This window comes from Myotis nattereri (assembly GCF_964212035.1).
Source record: "Myotis nattereri genome assembly, chromosome: 5".
In the NCBI taxonomy this organism is placed as follows: domain Eukaryota; kingdom Metazoa; phylum Chordata; class Mammalia; order Chiroptera; family Vespertilionidae; genus Myotis; species Myotis nattereri.
The window spans coordinates 110,131,629-110,151,799 of NC_138080.1; the positions used below are offsets into that span (position 1 = coordinate 110,131,629).

At 66.0% G+C, this 20,171-nt stretch overlaps 2 protein-coding genes across 3 annotated transcripts in view; one reads left to right on the forward strand and one right to left on the reverse strand.

Annotated features, from left to right (window-relative positions):
• The window catches only part of CHLSN (cholesin), a gene marked incomplete at its 5' end in the record, with an annotated part of 63,182 nt that overhangs the window by 30,372 nt on the left and 12,639 nt on the right, over positions 1–20,171 (forward strand).
• Positions 6,535–18,756, reverse strand: GPR146 (G protein-coupled receptor 146). Of its 2 annotated transcripts, none has more exons than XM_081091733.1 (2): positions 18,695–18,756; positions 6,535–9,758 (listed from the first exon to the last, which is right to left on the reverse strand). In XM_081091733.1, the coding sequence occupies exon 2, from the start codon at positions 9,739–9,741 to the stop codon at positions 8,740–8,742; it is 1,002 nt and encodes a 333-aa protein (XP_080947859.1). In that variant the 5' UTR covers positions 9,742–9,758; positions 18,695–18,756; the 3' UTR covers positions 6,535–8,739. The 2 variants fall into 2 exon arrangements, with proteins under 2 accessions (XP_080947859.1, XP_080947858.1); XM_081091732.1 differs by lacking the exon at positions 18,695–18,756 and adding an exon at positions 12,061–12,252.

Consider the following 20,171-nt stretch of genomic DNA (forward strand, 5'->3'; position numbering starts at 1 on the left):
ATGACAAACTAGAGGCTCGGTGCACCTCGGCCTGGCCTGTGCCCTCTCACAGTCCAGGACCCCTTGGGGTATGTCTAAGGCCCGGTGCATGGATTCAGCCCCATCTCTGCAGGCCAGGCTGAGGGACCCCACCCATTCATGCACCTGGCCGGTTTTGGCCCGATCTCCACAGGCCAGGCGAGGGACCCCACCGGTGCATGAACCCATGCACCAGGCCTCTAGTATGCACATAAGATCTTTGGTTAATCTCTTCCCGCCCTCCCCTCTGAGACTCATCAGTCTGTTCCACGTTTCCATGCCAGTGCGTTGAGCGTCTGCCCCCTGCTGGTCAGTGTGCATCATAGCTACTGGTCGATGGTCACTTAGGCTTTTACATAGATGGATGTTCTGGGTGAACCCGAGTGAAATGGGGTTCTTACAGGGAGGCGTGCTCCGCTGTACAAGTCGCCGTGGGGTCTTCATCAAGCCCGCCGGCCCTGGAGGCCTGTGCTCACTCCAGCCCCAGCCGTCCTGCCAGTTCGGTCCCTGGAGACGGGCGGAGCCTCTGCTGCAGACCCTGCGCGCGTCCAGCCAGTTTCAGGCCCGGATCCAGGGCTTCGGGGCCTCCTGGGGGACGCAGGGCTGCCCGGGCCGTCCCCGTCCCCTGGGAGCTCCTGAGCCAGAGCGGGAGAATGTTGTGTTCTTTCCAGCAGCTCTGGCTGCAGCGCCTTCGTCATCTTTCAGACTAGACGGGCTCTCGGGAGTGCGGGCCCCACACCCAGGAGGCTCCCCAGACGGGCACGCGAGAGCCCTGGCCTGGTGACGGGGCGGGATCCGTGGTCTCCGTGGGGTGGGGTGGGGTGGGAGCAGGGACGAGGTTGGCAGGTGGGGAGGGCCAGCTCCTCCCTCCCTCCCTGTCCCTCTGGCTCTTTAGCGCCTCTGGTGTTGGCTGCGTCAGTGTTTCCAGGGCAGTCCCTCTGCTCCGAGCCTAGGAGCCGAGCGGCCTGATGCGTCACCGTGCCCCGCGCGTCCGAGCCAGTGGCACTGCCGCAGTGGGCGTGACCTGCCGAAGTGAAGGTGGTGTGGGGTGCCTGGCGCTCTTCTCTCGTCGTCACGCAGACTTGCCGGGGTTGCGGCCCGAGCCCGACTGCTGGGCAGTGTTGGGCTGTGGGCGCAGCCAGCCTTGGTTTGTCCATTTGCTGTTTGAAGGACGTTTGAGTCACTTCCAGGTTTGGGCTCCGTGTCCCCCCCCTGTGGGTGGAAAACCAGGCCCACAGTCTCCATGGCAAGGTCCGAGCCCCGGACAGCGCCATGCAGACGTGCCCCCAGGCCCCAGGAGGGCGGACGGGGTCCTGGCTCAGCTGGACTGCTGGTCGCCCCTCCCAACCAGCAGGGGCCGCGCAGCTGCTGTGCCCCTGCGTCCAAACACTAGGAGACACCCTGCTTCTCTCTGGGGCCCGCCTGGAGTCCAAGCAGCTGCCCTTCTCAGAGGAAAGCTTTGCTCCAGCCTTCCGCCATTTAACACAGCGTCCCAGAGAGAGGGACGCAGGGGAGGGCTGGGCGGGTGCTGCTGCCCCGGACCACACTCACCTGTGCGCTGCTCCAGCTGCTCCTGCCCCTCCTGCCCCTCCTGCTCCACCCCTGCCTCTCCTGCCCCTCTCCTACCCCCCCCCGCCCCTCTCCTACCCCTCCTGCCCCTCTCCTACCCCTCCTGCCCCTCTCCTACCCCTCCTGCTCCACTCCTACCCCTCCTGTTCCACCCCTGCCTCTCCTGCTCCACTCCTGCCTCTCCTGCTCCACTCCTGCCTCTCCTGTTCCACCCCTGCCTCTCCTGTTCCACCCCTGCCTCTCCTGTGTCCCTCCTGCCCCTACTGCCCTGCACCTGGCTGGGCCTGCCCACTCTTGCCCTGCTCCGGCCGAGCCAGGCCTGCCAGGGGTCTCCCAGGCCTGTCTCTCCTCACAGCCTCACCCTCTCCTGCACTGCTCTGTGCTCATGGAAAGCAGGCAGGCGCAGAAACCTACAGTTCTGTAAGGAAAACAGGAATTCGGTCTTAATTCAAACCACACGTGGTATTTTAAGCAGAGTATGGTCTGGCCATGTGACCAGAGACGTTCCGTTGGACTGGGAGGGGCCGCTGTGCAGACAGAGGCCGTGTGTGTGCCTGGCTCCCAGTGGCTCCTGCAGCTCCACACACCGGCCCTGCAGACAGTCCCTCCCGGAGCGCTGGCACCGTCTGCACGAAAATAGGACCAAACCCCAGCCCCCACACAGGGTGTGCTCTCAGCCTGTCTAGTCCCGGCCCGGACGTGCCGGCCTCCGCACCCAGCTCGGGCCAGTGCTGGGCACCCAGAGCAGGTCTCCCTCTGCCCTCCCTCCTGCCCCGCAGGTGGTGCTGAGCCCCTGCTCGCGGGCAGGGTGAGGGCGCCGTTCCAAGACCATGGGAAAGTAGGTTCCCGGCATCCGTCGCCAGCACGTCCTCGCCATGCCTGGCAGGAGCCGGGCACCAGGCAGGTAAGAGTTGGAAGCAGTAACAGAGGATGAGGTTGGCCAGTGGGCATGGCAGGAGCCGGGCACCGTCCTGAGGGAGCAAGAGCTTCCCCCGCAGCTTGTCCCTGCCAGCATCTTGGGGAGTGCGTGGGGCCGTTCCCTTTAAACACCTCCCCACTGGTGGTGCCCTTTCCTGACACTCACCCTGTGAGGGTACAAGCTTGGGGGACTTTCTAAGCAGCGCCAGCCCATCTGGGGTCCCTGCAGGCACCAGTGGCCGCGGATGTGGGAAGAACTACGCTGGATCGCTCGCCAGCTTGGAGTGGTGAGGGCACGGCGCCTCTCCCCTGGGCTGGAAGCCTGAGGCTGGGCAGCTGGGCCCCTGTCAGCCCCTCTGTCCTAGATCCTCCCAGCTTCTGGGAGCTGAGGTGCCTTGTTACAGGGCTCCATGGACATCAGTCACACCCCCACCCCCGTCCTGTGCACCCCAGGAGGGCCCGCCTCGAGTCCAGCCCCGAGAGGGCACAGGCCGCTGTGGGAGGCAGGCCCTGAGCTCCTCCAACAGCTGGCGGTCACTCAGCCCCCGGTCTGACTCAGGACCTGCAGGGACCGGGCACTGGGTCCCAGGCCCCGAGGCGGCCCTGCTCGGTGAGCTCTGCAGGGAGGCTGCGCAGCTGGGCAGGGCCGTGGCTCTGAGTCCCTGCCCTGCACTTAGAGCTGCGACTGCAGCCTGTCCCTTCCCGTCGGTGCACACGGCTGCTGTCAGGGCCCTTGAGAGGGCGGAGCGGGTGGGGTGAGAGGAGAGTGGCCGCCGCCCCGGGGGTGCCGGCCCTGCTTCCATCTGCTCCGTGTCGGTGGCGCTGGCGCAGGGCCTTGTCCCACAGCGTGAGTGACACCTGCGCCCCTGGAGGAGGAGCCTGGGGCCCAGGAGGCAGTGCCCCCGCACTCGGGGATTCAGGGGTTCAGGCCTGGCTCCCTGTGTGTGTGTGTCTCCCCCCTCCCCCCGACTTGCAAGAAGCCCCACTGGCAGAGGCTGCGTCCGGCTGCAAGGCCTGGTGTGGCTTTGGTCCCTCCTGTCCACAGGAGGAGGATGCGTCCCCTGGCGCTGCGGCTGCAGCTGCTGCTAGCAGGACAGTGTAGCCTCGCCGGGCCCCGCCCACCGGCCTGAGGCCCGAGCCTGAGCCCTGCTCCGTGTGAGCCGGACAACGTGGCTCTAGACTCAGTCTCCTGAGTGCAGGGCAGCGAGCGCTCAGGCGCTGGGCGTGCGGGTGGCTTGTCTCCGCTCCGGGGCCTGACTTCCCACGTGGGTCCTCTGTGCCCCGGGCCACTGCTCTGAGTGGGGTGGGTGGGGTCAGGGAGGCAGGATGTGCTGTGTCCGCCTCATGGCCTGCGGAGCCCCTGGGCCCAGACTTCGCAGACGGGAGGCGTGCGTGTGAGCGCCTGGAGCAGTGAGGGGTGAGCGGCCGTGACCTCGCTCCCCTGCAGGAGCCCCGGATCCCAGGCAGAGGGGGTACCCAGACCCACCCCATTCCCTCAGCTCTCCTTTCCCGGCTCCAGGCCTTGCCCAGGTGTCCAGAGGCAGCTGGCAGCTTGTTTTACGGATCAGGGCCTCTTCCCTGGTCCTCTGGGAGCCAGGCTGCGTGCTCCCACGACCCACCCAGGAGGGGACATCCGTGGGCTGGGAGCCTCCCCACCGCCTCTCACACCCTGGGGCGCCGTGGGCGTGAGCATGGTCTATGCAGCCCCCAGGGGCCACGGGTGCGGGAAGGACGAGTGTGGCAGACGCAGGCGCTGCATCTGCATGTGGGGTTATCGCTCGGCCTGGAAAGGAGCGGAGCCCCCACACGCTGCGACCGGTGGGGCAGCCCAGCGGCAGGAGGCAGGTGCGTGCTGCGGCCGGGGCTGCCTCTTGCGCCCTTGCCCACAGGACCAGCACCATGACCTCTTTGTCTGGACTGGGTCACTCAGCCTGTTGAACAGCTTCCTCATTGGAGGTGTCGTCCGCCTACTGTGTCCTCCCCCCGTTTAGAAATACAGCTCAGTGATGGTCCGTAGCTCACAGAGCTGTGCAGCCATGACCACCTCCGCGCTGGGGACAGTGCCCAGCAGGCTCCTCGCTGCCCTGCAGGCTGCCGGGGTGCCTTCCCGTCCTGCTGCTCTGATTGGCAGAGGAGAACCCAGTCCCCGGCCAGGCCACCAGGTGGCGCTGACATCCCGCGGGGCCCTGGGCTCTTCCTCCGCAGCCTCGCCTCATCCAGGCCAGGGGCCTGCGGGGTCTCTGACGTGGGGCCTCAGGAAGGGGTCTTCTCTGCCGCTCAGGGGGTTTGGGGTTCTTCTGAAGAGAACATTTTAGGGTTGTTTGCATGGCTCCTACCCTCCTGATCCTCCCGCTTGTCTGTCTCTTCAAACGACAGGCTGACGGGCAGTCCCAGCATAGCAGAGCCAGGGCCTCGGGTCTGCTGGCCCTTCCCATTGCCTGTGTCAATTCACAGCTGTTTCTCTGCCGTCGTGGTCCCTGCGTCAGGTGCCGCCACGGAAACTTCGTGCCTTGCCCTCACCAAGCCCACACCCCTTCCCCTCCTGACCCCAAGGCTGTGCAGCTGCCAGCACATGTGTGTGCTTGTGTACTTGTGCATGTGTTGCCTCGTGAATGTGTGTGCTTGTGTGTGCACACGGTGTGCGTGTGTGTGCACGCATGCAGAGCAGCACCAGGTATCCTCAGTGTTTCTCCCTGCGGCTCTGGGTGTGATTGTAAAAGCAGAATTCAATGTGGCCTCTGCAGGCCAGGAGGATCTGGCTGTGTCCACAGGGGACAGTTTCTGAAGGACACTCGCGTCCCAGTTGCTGGGAACGCGTGTGGGGGGGTGCCCTTTGCTCTCCACTGGCTGGGGGGGTAGGGCGATCGCCTCCTGAGGTCATGGGGTTATAGCCTGAGCTGTGGTCGCCACATTGGCAGCTAGGAGCCTGTTAGCAGCCTCCTGTCATGGCAGAGACCCAGTTCCTCCCTCAGGAGCCGGGGGTGGGGGGCATGCGGGAGGCTCCCTCTGACTCTGGGGTCTCGCTGGCTGCTCTGCCCTGAGGCAGGCCCGTTGGCGGCCACTGCGGGGAGCTCTGCACACGCGCCTGCTCAGCTGCAAGCGGTCACCCTGGAAGGCGTGTCCGAGTCACTCCTGTTTAGGACTTCCAGGTGCGCATGCTGGTGCTGCAGCAGTGAGCGTTCTCGTTTCCAGGTTCCCACCCCTCCCTCCCTCCCTGGGCCACAGTGCAGCGCTGGCCGCTGGTTCCTGCGCCCGCAGCTCTCTGATGCTCCCTCTGAGGCCCCTCTGCCTGTGGGGACCCCCGGCTGGTTCTGGAGCACAGACTTGGTCACCTGCTCCGTGGCCCTGTCTCCTGTGAGCAGCAGAGGTCCCTGGGGCCTAGGAATCCCTCAGGACACGATACCCCCCCCCCCCCCGGCCGCACGTGGAACATGGTGCCATGTACTCCTCTCGTGCAGCCTTGGCGCCTCGTGTTGCTTTTTTCTTTCAATTGATTTTTAGAGAGAGAGGAAGGGAGGGAGGAGAGAGAAACATCAGTGGGTTGCTTCCTGTACACACCTCTCCTGGGGATCGAGCCCACAACCTTTTGGTGTTCAGGACAACACTCCAATCAGCCGCGCCCCGGCCAGGGCTGCATATTCGTTATTAATATATGGCGGGAATGTTAAAATCACTGCGTCGCTATTCACTGGCTCATCTTATCTCCAATGTCCTGAGTGCTTACTGTGTGCAGTGACGGAGGGCGCTGGTGAGACCGGCCCCTTGCAGGGGGACATGGGGCTCCCACGCTGGCCGGAGGCAGCTGGAGCCCCCGGGATGCCCCCAGGTCTGCTCCACGGAGAGCCGCAGGCCACAGACTTGCCGGCCTCTGGCCAGCTGCCAGGAGGGAAGGACCCACAGAAAGAGCCAGCAGGGTGACCGGACGGCAGGAGGCGAAGCGCCAGCTGTGGTCCTGCCGTGTCGCCCTCTCAGATACGTCGCCTGACTGCGGAGACACAGATTTGAGCGTTCAGAGGCTGGAGAATAAGTATCAAATAATTTAATAGCCTCCCGATGTGTGGGACTTTCTTCAGCAGTTTCTCAAATACATAGAACTTCAGGCAGATGGTGTGGCCCCCGGGGCAGCTGTCACAGCTTACAAATGAGGAAGCCTCCAATTCCAACTGATTTTAAATTCAAGAACTTGACATGCAGTATAACTTCTTGTGAAGCATGACAAGGTAGATGAGTTTTTGTGAACAAAAGAAAGATAATTAACTTAAAAATTACAATAGTCAAGAAGTGCTGGTAGAATGAGTGACCTTGGGCGTAAAGTGAGAGCTTGTATCCTGGCATCGTGCAAACTCAAACATAGGGCTGGTCAGTTAAGAAAGCAGGACTGAGTTCACACTCTGTTGGCTACTCCCAATAGCTCCTCGCTCTCCTCTGCGCAGCTCAATTCCTCCCATTTTTTGGCAATGTGGCGACAGCGAGGGTCAGACATCCCAGGAAGAAGGGCAGGTGAGCCTGCGGGTCATCCAGGTGTGCAGGGTGGGTGGGCAACAGGCGGGGGCGGGGCGGAGAGGTGGAGGTCTCTCCTGGTGCCCAGGAGAGCAGTGGAGAGGGTCCCTGTGAGAGGGGAGGGTCTGCCATGGGGCCCAGTCTGCCGCGGGCTGGTGCCCACCAGGAAGCGCTCTCAGCGCCGCGGACACGCTCCCGCGCGGGTGGGCTTTTGGACAGAGTCAGCAGCCCTCCAGGCTCCCAGGAGGCCCCAGGAACGAGCCAGGTAGTAGCCAAAACCACTGAGAAACTGGACATTGAAAAACGCGATTTGAGGCGCCCTTCCCTGTTTGGGGAAGAGCAGCTGGGCTGCAGGTCAGGGCTGTGGGCAGACGCTGGGCACTCGGGATCCCCTGGCCCAGGGCTCCTGTGCGGGAGCAGGGGAGACAGACCAAGAGGGGCTTTTATTTATACCGACCAGCTCCCTGACCAGGACCCGCTGTGCTGGGGCCCATGGCCTTGGCCTGGAGCCTGCAGACTGAGCCGCAGCAGTGCGCGTGCAGGGGAGGGGAGCGCCGCCACAGCTGCACTCTCCCCACCGGGTCCCCGGGTGGAGCCATGACGGGCCCCTCGTGCAGCCCTGGTGCCTAGGCTGGAGGGGGTGGGGTTGGCCGGCGGCACCTGCAGGCCTGGGCGGGGCACAGGCTGTGCCTGGTGTGGAAGGACTGGGGCCGGGGGTCCTGGCACTTCCCGGGCAGGCACGCACGCTCTGCACTACCCTGGACACACCTGTCTGCGGGCCTCGTCTCCAGGCTGTCAGCACGGGAGGGGCAACCCAGCGTTGCGTCACTATTGCCTCCCAAAGACACGGCACCACTTCACGTCAGGGTTTGCGACCAAATGCATTTGCTGCAAGCTTGAAAAGTCTTCCTGTTCATAGGCTTTTGGGTTTCGAAACTGGCATCAGAGGGTTACGAGCCTGTATTCTGTCCTAAGGACTTGGGGCGGCGACGGGGGGCCGTCAGGTGCATAGTGGCTGCTTCCAGAACAGCCTGGATGGAGGCAGGAGGAGGGTGAACCCCGCTGACCTCCGACCCCACGCAGCCACTTCTCGAAAGTAGGCCAGCCTCACTCCGGGCACGCAGCGTCCACTGACGCGGACCTGGCAGCCGGTGGCGGCGGCGGCAGCGTGGGGGCCAAGGTCTGTGCTCGGGAGCGAGGTCGCCTGCCGTCCCGGGCCCCAGGGGGTCACAGTCCCACGTGGGACACGCACACCTGGCCTCGCCCTCGACAGGACTTGTGGTGGCCCCGGCTGCGCCCCATCCACGTGTGTGCTGTGTCCTGTGTCCTTCATTGGAATGCTCTGTGGCTTTTCTTTCAAGCATCTCTTTATAAACCTAAGGTGGGGGTCAAGCACTCCAGCAACACAGAGTGTAAATACTGGCTTTCATTTCCGTCACTGCATTCGTGAAGCCCCGTGGGAGGGCGCTGGGGGGGCGCCGCCTCCGGGAGCCGGCCTGAGCGCAGCTCCCCTCCGCACAGGCACCTGGCCCAGAGCCCAGGCCTGTACTGTTGCGTGTTCTCGCCTCGGCGCTTCCCTGCAGGGACAGCGACAGAGCTACAGGTGGCAAAGTGCTGTGACTGGCTGAGCGCCGGCCCCTCCTCCCGCGGGCTCAGACCCGGCCGGTGGGCATGCACTGAGCCCGCAGGCTGTGCACCAGCGGCGCCTCAGGCTGGCCCCGTGCTGCTGGCCGTCTATGCCAGCACCTGCTGGACCCCCGCCTGGTCCGCGGAGCACCTCTGGCGCCCGCAGGGCATCTTCTTGACCAGCCGCCGCAGCTTGCCGGGGAAGCTCCTGTTGATGCAGCGGTACAGCAGCGGCGTCACGGCGCTGCTGGAGAAGGCCAGGCACCGGGACAGGTCCTTCGCGAAGAGCAGTGTCCCCAGGTGCTGCCCGGCCACCGCCCCCCCGCGCAGGGCCAGCGACGTGTGCCCCAGGAGGGTCAGGTAGTGCGGCGTCCAGAGCCCAAACTGTGTGCACACGGTGGCCACCAGGAGCCTGTGCACCGAGGGGTCCAGCCTCCCCGAGTCCTGGTCGAGGGGCGTGTCCTCCTTGCGGATCCGGGAGATGAGCACGAGGGCGTAGAGCACAGCCAGGCCGGGCACCAGGTACCCGATGAACACCATGATGGCGTCGGCGGCCTCCGGGTGCTGCATCTTGGCGCACTCGACGATCCTGGCCGCCACGTGGCTGCAGATGTAGAAGAGCAGGGAGGAGAAGCTGGTGAGCAGGGCCCCGCCCCAGACGAAGCCGCACACGTGCCGGCTGTTGTAGACGCTGGACATGTAGGTGCGCGGCAGCGCCCGCTCGATGTAGTAGTCCAGGCTGAGCAGGGCCGTGGAGTACATGGTCACCAGGGAGCAGACGTTGAACAGGACCAGCAGCGTCACGTGGGCCTCGCTGCTGAAGCCCCACAGGGCCCACCCGGAGGCGCTGGGCCCCAGCAGGTGCGCGGGCGCCAGGGCGCTGAGCACCAGGCCGGCCACGGCCATGTTCACGAAGTAGACGTCGGGCATGGTCATGCTGCCCTGGTCCTGCAGGTTTGCCAGCACCAGCAGCGCGTTGTAGCCCAGGCCCACGGGCACGCCGACTGCCAGGTAGAGCAGGGAGAAGGCGGACAGCACCAGCTGGGAGTGCTGGCAGAGGGGCTGGTCCTCGCCCCGACCCGTGCCGTTGAGCGGACCGCAGCTCCACATGGTGCTGGGGCAGCTGGCTGTGGGGAGAGCAGGGAGGTTAGTCGTCACCTGAAGCCAGAGCCCCAGGCCTGTAGGTCCCCAGAGAGCTGGGAACCCCAGAAACGGGGCTTTTTCACAAGGAAGCTCCATGAAAGTCGTGTCGCCGCAGGTGCTACCCAGAGCCCGAGGGCCCGGTTAGGAAAGCCAGCGCTGCAGGGATGCTCCTGGCCACCGACCCGTCCCTGAGGAGGCTGGGCCCCGGGCCATTTACCCAGGCTGCTCCTGGGGCTGCGGCCCCCCCGGCTCACCACAGTGGCTGGCAGTCAGGGCCTCTCCCCCAGGACGGGCGCCCTGCAGCCCCTGCTGACCTGGGCCGGAGCCTTCGGGCCTCCGCTCAGCCCTGCCCCTGCCCTGCGCCCAGCTCTGTTACTGGAAAGTGAGATGAAGAACACAAAGTGCCCTCAGACGCCGGTGGCCCAGCCAGGGCACCTCCAGGGGAGGGAGGGCCTGGCCTCCGACGCCAGCTCAGCCTCATCAGCCCCTCCCGCTCCAAAGCCGCCTGCCAGGGGAGCAGGGACTGAGCGACGGACTGAGTGCGGGCGCAGCCTCTGGGCCAGTGAGGACACAGCCGGCCTTCTGGCCTGAATCTGGGTTCTTCCCCACACGCGTGGGGATCGACAGTCCCTCTGCCCGCATTCCCTGTCTCTCACGGTGCCTGGGTAGCACAGGACGCCGCACAAGCAGCCCGAGGGCGGGCAGAGGCGCTGGGCGCTGGTGCAGGGTCACGGTGAGCCTGAGCCTCAGGGAGAGTAGGAAGCGCTGCTCTGGGAGATGCCCGCACCAGGGGCTGGAGACCTGAGGGACCTGCAGGGGGTGGGGCTCAGGTGATGTCACCTGTGGGAGCCTGGCCCTGTCCTCCCGCGTCTCGGGCCATGCATGTCCTGTCCGGGTGGCCTGTCGTCCAGTGCATGGGAGGCCTGGGTGGGCTCAGCACTGGCATTGGAGAGAACTGGCAGGAAGAGCAGGAAAAACTTACAACCCGACGTAGTTTGGCCCAAGCACCTATGCTCGCAGGCCAGGTGAGGGCCTCTCAGCAACACTTGTGTCCCAGGCTCAGGCACAGGCACAGTCAGCCCTGCCGGGGGCACTGCCACCCTGGGTGCCATGGACAAAGGGCTCTGCCTCTGCCGCCTGTGGGTCCGGAGCCCGTCCTGTGGCACGTCCCACAAACCTTTCCCATGTCTGCCACGCCCCACCACCGTGCCGGTGGCTGAGGCTCAGCAGTGAGCAGTGGGGAGGCCCCACCCGTGGTGGGGAGGGAGGGGGGTGCGGGAGTCAGCGCCCCCACGCCCTCTGAGCGCCATGGGGCAGGTGGGAGGGACACCGAGTTTGTGGCAATGTCCTAACAGCCTGGTGAGCGCCTCCCAGCAGCCCAAGGAGGTGGGTGCAGGTGGTAACGAAAACGCTGGGCAACCCTGCTCTGCCCACACGTGCGGTCACGTCACTGTCCACAGTGTGCCCAGCGACGCAGTGGGTTCTCCGCCCGCACAGTGCTCCTCGGCCTGCGGGGCTGGATTCCAGGGGGGCAGGTGCACCAGGCAGGGTCCCCCACGGCCCTGGCGCCTCTGGCACAGCTCGGGAAGCTTGGCTGTCCACAGGCTGCGGGAGGAGCCGGGCGCAGCACCCTTCAGCTGCCTCCCGCAGTTTCCCTTCTCCCATCCCCAGCGAGGCTGTGAGCACCCGGCGCAGGTGCGTGAACGCGGCCTCCTGTCCTGGTTCCCCTCCCTCTCAAGGCTCCTGCTGAGCCAGGCGCGTGGGTGCGGGGTCTGTCCCCCTGACCTCGCTGTTCCCGTCCAGCGAACACTGCCTTCCTGCGGCCACCCCAGCCGTCCCGGCCTCGCCGAGCGGCACGCCCCAGGGCCCCTGGCGTCTACCAGGGTGTTCCCACCTGTCCCGCATCACCGCCCGCCCTCCCCCCACCCCCCCCCCCCCGTGGGGGCAGGAGGTGGGGCCGCAGCCTCTGGGAGGCAGGCGCCCACTGTCACTGGAACAGGTGGCGTCTGTCCCTGGGGGTGCGCTGCCAGGTCACAGCCCAAGAGATGCGCTCTTGGTCCCACAAGGCTGGTCCTTCTCAGGCCTCCACTGCCCGCTTCCTGCCCTCACCTGCCCCGTCCGTGCTCACGTTCTGAGCGCTGGGCCACTGTCTCCTCGCAGCAGCCCCTGCTCCCCTGGCAGGTCCGCGGCCCCTCCCAGGCTGTGTGCACGGCTCTGTCCCCACTGCGGGCGGCCCGCACGCCCCAGCCCGTGTGTGGGGCTCGCACGGCGAGGAGCTCCTCTCACCTGAAGAGAACCGAGCAGACATTTGGGCAGAAACTCAGGACACAGTTGTACCTTCTGGGACGTACGTTGGGCCTCAGGTCAGTGCTGTCCCTGGGGTGGGCGGGGCACAGAGCCAGGAGGCAGCAGCACAGCCTGCAGGCCCGCCTGCCCCCCCACCCCAGCCACGGCACAGGGACTGCACCCCGCAGCAATGGCTGGCCTCGAGCAAGCGTCCGGTTCTGGCCCAGACGGGCTGGTTCTTGGGAAATGGTCACGTGAAATAAAATCCGTAGAGAATTTCCTGGAAGCAGGGGGGACAGGCGGGGACTGTGCGCTGGGCTTCAGAGCAGAAAGGCCGCGTGCGTGCTTGCTGGCAGCTCGTAAACATCCCGTCCGTCCGTGTGGCCCCCCCGCACCAGTGGGAGGGGAGGGACTGGCTTCAGGTGCAGGTTCGGGCTCCAAGGCCCCGGTGCCCGCTCGCTTTCAGCCTGGTGCTTCCCACGGGCGGTGTGGCGGGGTCCCTGGTCCCCCCAGGTGTGAACAGGTGTCTGGCACATTCTAGAGTGCGGACCTCTCACCCTTACCCTGTGAGCTCGCGGGGTGGGGGCGGGGAGGCAGAGTTGCTGGACTTGGCCCCACCCCTCTGGCCCCCATTTCCCTGCAGTCACTCCCCTTCCCTACTGGGTCTGGTTCTGAGTCCAGGAAGGAGCTGCCTGGCAAGAGGGGGGCCCAACAACAATGCTCGGCCCCTCCCCCTCTGGCCCCCCCTCCCCCTCTGTCCCCCCTCCCCCCTCCCCTCAGTCACAGGCCACGGAGGCAGCAGCCGGATTCCAGGTATCCAGCCTGTTCCTTCCTGAGACAGGAACTCACAACTCAGCGGTACAGACCCGGCTCCTGGAAGGGCCTCTCTGCTTCTTGGTCCCCTGACCGGACAGGAGAGAGGGGGCAGCTCCCTCCAGCCGCGGGCGCTTCTGCAGAGCGCCTCCCCGTGCCAGCTGGCGTCCTGCCAGCCCTCAGCTGAAGGGCTCTGGTTGAGAGGGCTCCGGTGGCGTGCCGGCCCAGCCTTAAGAACAGGCCTGCTCCTGCCCCCTCTCCCTCCTCCGACCAGGCCAGGCCCTTGGGCTGCCCCACCTCTGGCTACTGCCTCTGCCAGGTCACCCACCTCCAGACTCACTGGCCGGTTGGGCCACCTTCTTCCCATTCTTGTCACTGACCCGCCCACTCCCTGAAACCCTCCCCCACGATTCTTAGGACTGGCGCCCACGTGCAGTGGCAGCCTCGTCCACGCCCGTGTCCCATGAGACACTGGGAAAGGCAACCTGCCATCTGTCAGTGCAGTGCGCACCCCAGGCCCATGGCCCTGGCTCTATCCCTGGCCTCTCCCTCCTGCCTGTCCAGGTCCCTTCCCCACCTCACTCCGTGGGGGCAGGACACAGGAAGTGTCTGTGCTGCCTTGGGGCATGGCCCATCTTCATGGGGGGAAGGAGCAGCTGCCCTGCAGGAGGGTGCTGCCACCCGCGGGGGGCTCCTCTTCGTGAGGAATGAGAACGCACTCGCCCTCCCTGCCCAAGCTGCCAGGGGGCCATGGGGCTTGGGAATCTTTAAAGGAATCAGAGCTGTGGTCAGTTCCTCTGGGCCAGAGGGGCCGTCCCCCATTCCGAGGAAGGCCAGGCAGAGGTGGCGAGGCCAGCTGCCTGATCAGAAGAGCCGAGTCCACCTGTGTCCCCGATGCTGGGCGCTGCCCACGGCCTCTCTGCTGCTGAGCAGCGGCCTCAGGCCGCCACCACAGCCACACCGACCAGGGACCAGGTGAGCAGCCACAGCACCAGGCATGGCTTCTCTGAGCACCGCTGGAGGTCCTGTCCCATCCAGTCCCTAAGGCCTCCCGGAGCCTCAGTGGGACTGCATGTCGCCAGCTGAAGACGGTCCCTCCTCACATGAAGGGGGCTCCTCCAAGGCCGCCCGCCCCCCATCACCCAGTCCTCAAGGCGCTGTGCTGGCCGGCCAGGCCTCCGCCCGGGGCCGCCAGTGCTGCAGGTGCCTTCGGCCATGCTCCCTCCTGGGCTGTGGCGGGCTCTGGCTGGGTTCTCGGTGCTCTGGGCGCAGGCTGGAGGTGGGGACTCCAGAGCAGGCCGCACTGGCCGCTCTCCCTGCCGGCCTGGAGGTCTGTGGAGGCGAGTCCAGGTGTTCCCTGCTCTGCCTGGCCCAGCAGGTGCTTCTGCATCTGTGGGTTCTTCCTCTTGGGCACCCACAGGCCTGAGCCTGCTGCCCCTTCGGGAGCCTGTCGGACGCTGAGGCCCAGGCTCCCACGGCAGCAGCAGCGGTGACAGCGAGTTCGCGTGCGGCTGAAAGGCCCTGCGGGACAGACAGGCCACACAGGCTCTGCCCAGCACCTGAGTCCCAAAAGACCAAGCGGGCACCTCGGACAGCAGCCTCCCCAGTCCTGGGGTGGGGCAAGAGGGGGCAGCACTGTCCTCTCCGGAGCGCCCAGTTGGCTTTATCAGTGCAGCGTGCAGAGCACAGGGTGCCTGGCCGTCCCTGGTGTCGGGGTGAGGAGGGTGCGGACCCCTCCCCAGATCTTCCCCACAGGCAGCTGGGTGGGGGGGGACTCAGGGTCCTGTTCGCTGACACATGCGAAGAGAAAACCAGGGAGGGAGGGATGAGGGCGTGAGGCCCATCACAGCCACGTGCAAGTCCTCCTGGGAGAGGACCCCGAGAAGGGCATGCTGGGGCCCCGCTGCGCCGGCAGACGGCAGAGGCCTGGCTGTGGGTCTGGTCGAGTCAGGGCTTTCCTGAGGTTGCCCTCGTCCCAAGCTCCTCACTGTATTCACAGCTGCCCCAGGAACGGGGACTGGAGAGGTGACAAGCGCAGGTTCGTAACTATGACAACCGACACTGCAGGGACCACAGGCCAGCTGGGCTGGTGTCTGGCACGGAGGGAGCCCTGGCCTCCCTCTTCCTGGGCCTTTTGAAGAGCCCAGACTTGCAACCCGCAGCCCAGTGCGTGTCCATAGCAACCAAAGGGAACCTTGCTGAAGCCAGGACCAGCGTCAGTCGTGATCTCCATGGAAACAGGATGCTGGCATGGTCAGAGCAGCGACTGGGGAAGTAACGGCCGAGATGGCAGGGAGCAGGGGCCCCCCCAGGAATCTTGTACACACAAGGCCAGCAGCGAACCGTCCTGCTCCCCCAGCGCGACCTCACCTTCCCCTGCTCCGAGTCAGAGGCGCTGTCCTGCACCCAGGTGCTCCGCTCTGGGCCCGTAGCCTGGCCGCTCACATTCACTGCTGTCCACACACAGACTGCTGGCCTAGGATGCCCTTCCTCGCTGCCCCTTGACCACCAGACTCGCCCTTGAAGCTCGGCCCAGCAGGCCTCAGCACCTGGCCTCTGCCCACCTCCACTGGCCCCACTTGCCGAGTCTTCTTCCCACCACCAGAGCTCTGAAGGGGGCGCTTTCTTGGTTGAGACCTGCAGTCGGCTGGCTCCGTCTGCGAAGAGATGCTTCCGGTGGCGTGAAAGGCTTTCCCCACGGAGGCAGACGTGCTGACTGGAAGGGGGAGGCAGGGAGAGCTCTGTGGTCCCGCGAGTGGCGTGACCTTTGAGCCTTCAGAGACCCAGTGTGGGGTCGAGGCCAGGCTGGGCAGTGCGTCCGGAGTGGGCAGGAGCTCGGCTGGGACTCGCCCTCCCACGAATGTTCTGGGACAATCGGAATGCTGTGAGAGGGACTCCTGAGCGTGTGTGTCCTCTGCACACTGGCAGAAGCGTAGCCACAGGTAACCAGCTGGTCGGGGCAGACGCTCCTGAGGCTGTTCCACGGTCTCTCCCGGGTGCTTACGCCCTGATCCCCTCGCAGCCGGTGCCTTCTGGGGGTGACGGGAAACGGCTCGTTACATAGATGGGTTGTTTGGATGTGGCAGCCTTTTGCTTTTTACGGTTCCAAATTGCCGAGTGGCGAGAATGAACCCGGCAACCTGGTCAGGTGCACAATGGAGCCGCCTCTCTCCAGGGAGCACGGCCCCTGGCTGGCTCGGGGAGGGCGGGGAGGAGACCGCAGCAGGGTCCTGGCCAGCGGGTGCCTGCGCAGCCACGGCCCCTCTCCTTGGAGAAGCAGGACACACGCTCTTTGTTTATGGAGACTGGTTAGTTGGGCTTTTCTGTTACCTGAGTAACTTGGTTTGAGGCTGCTACTCCCTCCAGGTACACCAGACCACGGGAAACCGGAAACACAAAGAGGCTGGCTCCAAGGGCCGGGCCGGGCCGAGCACAGCGCGTCGCATTTCACTCGCTCCGCCGGCGTCGGCTCTGAACCAGGTGTGCTCTTACCTGGGGAAGGGCTCGGCCCACAGATCCTATCGCCACTGCTCTCGGAGGAGGAGCAGCCAGTTATTTCCATCCGTGGCCGTGGCTTCCTCAGAGCCCGCAGCTCCTGGCAGGCCCTGCGGCGCGTGTGGGAGGAGGGGCCGGTGGGCCTCTGCGGACGCCCGGGACGGCCTGGCTCCGCGCCCCCCGCCCGCGAAGGGGCTCTGCTGCACGTGGAGGCCCAGCAGCATCGCATTTTGGCCGCTCAGATGAGAAGGTTCCCCTTCTCCCTCTGCACTGAGCCTCCGCTGTGGAACATGCGCAGCGTTTCGGGGCCGGGGCCGGGGCCGGGGCCGGGGCCGGGCCTGGGCCTGGGTGGCTGCCCAGTCGTGCAGTGGCTTTAGCCTGAGCAGCTGAGGAGCCCGCGGCAGCAAGAGGAGCTATGGGAGGCACAGCCTATGGCAGGAGCACGACTGGTGTGCACTCACACAGCAGCCAGTCTCCGGGAGGTCACGCCTCCCGCCCCCAAGACATCCCTAGGGCAGTGATGGCGAACCTATGACACGGGTGTCAGAGGTGACACGTGAACTCATTTTTTTGGTTGATTTCTTTGTTAAATGGCATTGAAATATATAAAATAAACATCAAAAATATAAATCTTTGTTTGACTATGGTTGCAAACATCAAAAAGTTTCTATATGTGACACGGCACCAGAGTTAAGTTAGGGTTTTTCAAAATGCTGACACGCCGAGCTCAGAAGGTTCGCCGTCACTGGGCTAGGGCCTAGGCTGTGAGATGGAGCAGCGGTCCCTCCTCCTCCGTGACTTACACAGGCCTCGTCCCTGTGGTCTCTGCGCGGCTATCATTTTCCATCGTCTCCTAGACACAGTCCGTGTGCACACTGTGACCTAAACCCCACCGGTGGCCGTGCCTGCCTTTCTCTCACTCTCAGCCCACAGGGGCTTTGAACTACAGGGAGGGCAGGTCAGTGTCCATGTTTACATCCCCCCCCCAAAGCCATGTCCCCTGTGCTCAAGGTGTCCCCCCACTCACCAGGGAGCAGGACACCATTGGTCGGGCCTGAGCCCACCGCCCTCGGCCATGTGTGGCTTCCCGCCTGGGCAGTCGGCACTCGCAGAATAGCGCCGTGGTTATTAAAGGCTGGTTATCTTCTGAGGCCTGGTCCCCAGGAAGCTGCCTGAGGCCCTGGCTGGAGAGCTTATTAGTAGTAGTGCCTCTTCGCCGTCGGCGGTGCCCACTGGGCCCCGGGAGGACACAGCCTGGGGAACACGGGGGGGGGGGGGGGGTGCAGTAGAGCCAGCTTCTTGCCCCGTGAGCGAACGCTGGCCTCGGCCAGATGGGGAGGTAGCGGGGAGGAGGCCGGGCTGCTGGTTGCTTAAGATAGGGAGCTGGTTGTTTACAGGTGGCAGGGCGCAGCGAGCGGATAAAAAGCTGTGGACGCAGAGGGAGGCAGCCGGGTCCCTCCGCTGAGCCCAGTCTGCCCCATGCACACAGGACATCACTTGGCCACAAAAAAGAAATCTCGCCGTTTGCGACCACATGGATGGACCCAGAGGGTATTGTGCTCAGTGACACGTCAGGGAAAGACAAATGCCATGTGACCTCACTCGCTGCGGAATCGGAAGAACAAAGTGAAGCAACAGAAAAGGTGGCGAGGGGACGCCCTGAGGTCTGCAGAGTGGACGGCACCCAGGGAGGGTCACCCTGGGGAGGGGCGGCGCAGCTGTGACAGGACCGCCCAGAAGGGGCGCCAGCGCGGAGGCCCCCTCTGACCCCAGGGGCCTGTCCGAGCCCAGGGGTGACCTACTTCTCCAGGAGCCCAGCCAGTTAGCCACAGACTATCTCCATCAGCCGTGGCTCAGAACGCGCTGAGATGTTGTAATCACGAAAGGACGAGAGCTGTGACCACGGGACCCAGAGGGCCTGGTCAGTCCCTGGAACATGTGGTGCCTCCGCTCAGCTGCCTGGGAAGGTGACTGACCCTGCCCGGGGCTGCCCGGCCTGGCTGCCCTCCCGGCTCAGCGGCTCAGCGCCCCACCCCCCGGGACAGTGCCCTGCGCGGGCACAGAGCCGCCCCCAAAACTCTGTCCGGCTCAGGGACAGCGCCCTGTGCGGCCACAGCGCCCCCACCCCCAGGGGACAGCGCCCCACCCCCGGACAGTGCCCTTCGCGGGCACAGCGCCCCCACCCCCAGGGGACAGCGCAGGGCGGGGCCCGGGGACCCGAGTCCGAGCGCAGCCCCCGGCCAGACGGGCCGCAGCCCCGCTCGCTCCCCGCGCGCCGCCCCCGAGAGCGCCCGGCCCCTCCGACCCCGCGTCGGCGCCCACTCACCGGCTCTCTGGGCCGCGCAGTCGCCGCGGGCGGGCGGTCAGGGCTCACGGCGCGCACGCCGCGCGGGGCCTGTGTACACACGTGACCGCCGTCGCCCCGCCCCCGGCGTGGCCCCGCCCCGCGCGGCCCGGGACCGCTGGCCGGACGGCCGGGCCCTCCCGCGACCTGGGGTCAGCCGAGCGGACGCGGGCCCGGGCGGGGCGGGTGCCCGGGGCCTGGTGCTGAGCGCGGCTGCCCCGCCCCGCAGCCCGGGACCTGCGCCTGGCGAGCACCTGCGCGGCTTCCCGGCGTTTCCGTCCGCGCCCGGGCGCAGGGGCCTCTTTGTACGCCGCTCCCGGGAAGCCGCGCAGAGGCAGCGCCTTGTTCGCCCGCGCGGTCATGAGAGCTGGTTCCCGCGGAGCGGGGCCGCGGCAGCACCTTCGGGCCCAGGCCCTGAGCACAGTTCCCTCTGGAAACCCCAGCGTGCGGGGGGCGGGACGTAACCCGGGTTTGCTGCGGGGCCCGGCCTGGAGGGGGCGGGGTCAGCGGGTCGGACCGGCCGCGGGGGGCCGAGCCTTCCTCTCTGAGGCCCGTGGGCCGCGTGCCTGCGGCTCTGTTGTGGCCTGGCGGGCCCCTGGCTGGCAGTGGCCGCAGGCCCCGGGGCCGAGACCAGGCCCGGCCAGTGCGGGCGGCTTGCGGGCGGGGAGGACGCGCCTCGCCTCGGGACCACCTCTCCGGGCAGATCCCCCATCGCCCCTCCCATCGGAGACGCCACTCACATCGCCGCCGTCCCCCTATGGCCCCTGAAAAGAAGACACTGGATTGGACGCAGCCCCTGGCTCTAGGGAGGTTACAGGGAAGCGGGACTGTGGCCTCAGTGAGAGTGTCCTCACTGTTCCAATGACCTTGAGCCTCAGAAATGTGGAGCAGCTTGCCCCAGGTCACAGAGAGGTAGCGAGCGAGGTTTGAACCAGGTGGTGCTGGCTCTCGGGGTCAGGGTCTCAGCAATGCGCCTGGATCACAGCGCCGTCTCCTGTGCGAATGGCCTCGTTAGAGGTCCCGGATGCCAGGCCGGCCCAGCCCTGCCCGCGGGGTGTCCTGTGGGGACAGCCACTTGGCCCTCGGGGCTCCCCCACCCGACCACCTGGTCTGCACAGGGAGACGGCAGGGTCTGTGTGTCCGCCAGGCGTGCAGAGCTGCCCCGAGCGCTGCAGCGCGTCCCGCTGCCGGCCGCCCCCCCTGCTCGGCAGCTCCTGTGGGAGCCCGATGACTTTGGGGACAGCTCCACCGCCTGGGCACACGGACTGGCTGTGGGAGGCCCGCGAAGCTGAACCTGATTCTGGGGTTCGAGAAGCAATCGGTCTGGTGTTGGTTTTTTAAAACCACGTGGAGCTGGCGTCCCCTGCCTTGCTGGGGATGGGGTGCCCTCATTGTGCCCCAAGCTCTGCAGTGAGAAGGGAGACTCCGCCCGGCTAGGCGGAGGGGATGGAGTACTGAT

What these genes read in the sequence shown, in the direction of transcription:
- GPR146 (XM_081091732.1), bottom strand. Translation starts at nt 12,082, where the DNA reads ATGTCTGCTCGGTTCTCTTCAG. An exon ending in GTCTGCTCGGTTCTCTTCAG is followed by an intron (nt 9,759 to 12,060) that starts GTGAGAGGAGCT and finishes CTCTCCCCACAG; the next exon opens with CCAGCTGCCCCAGCACCATG.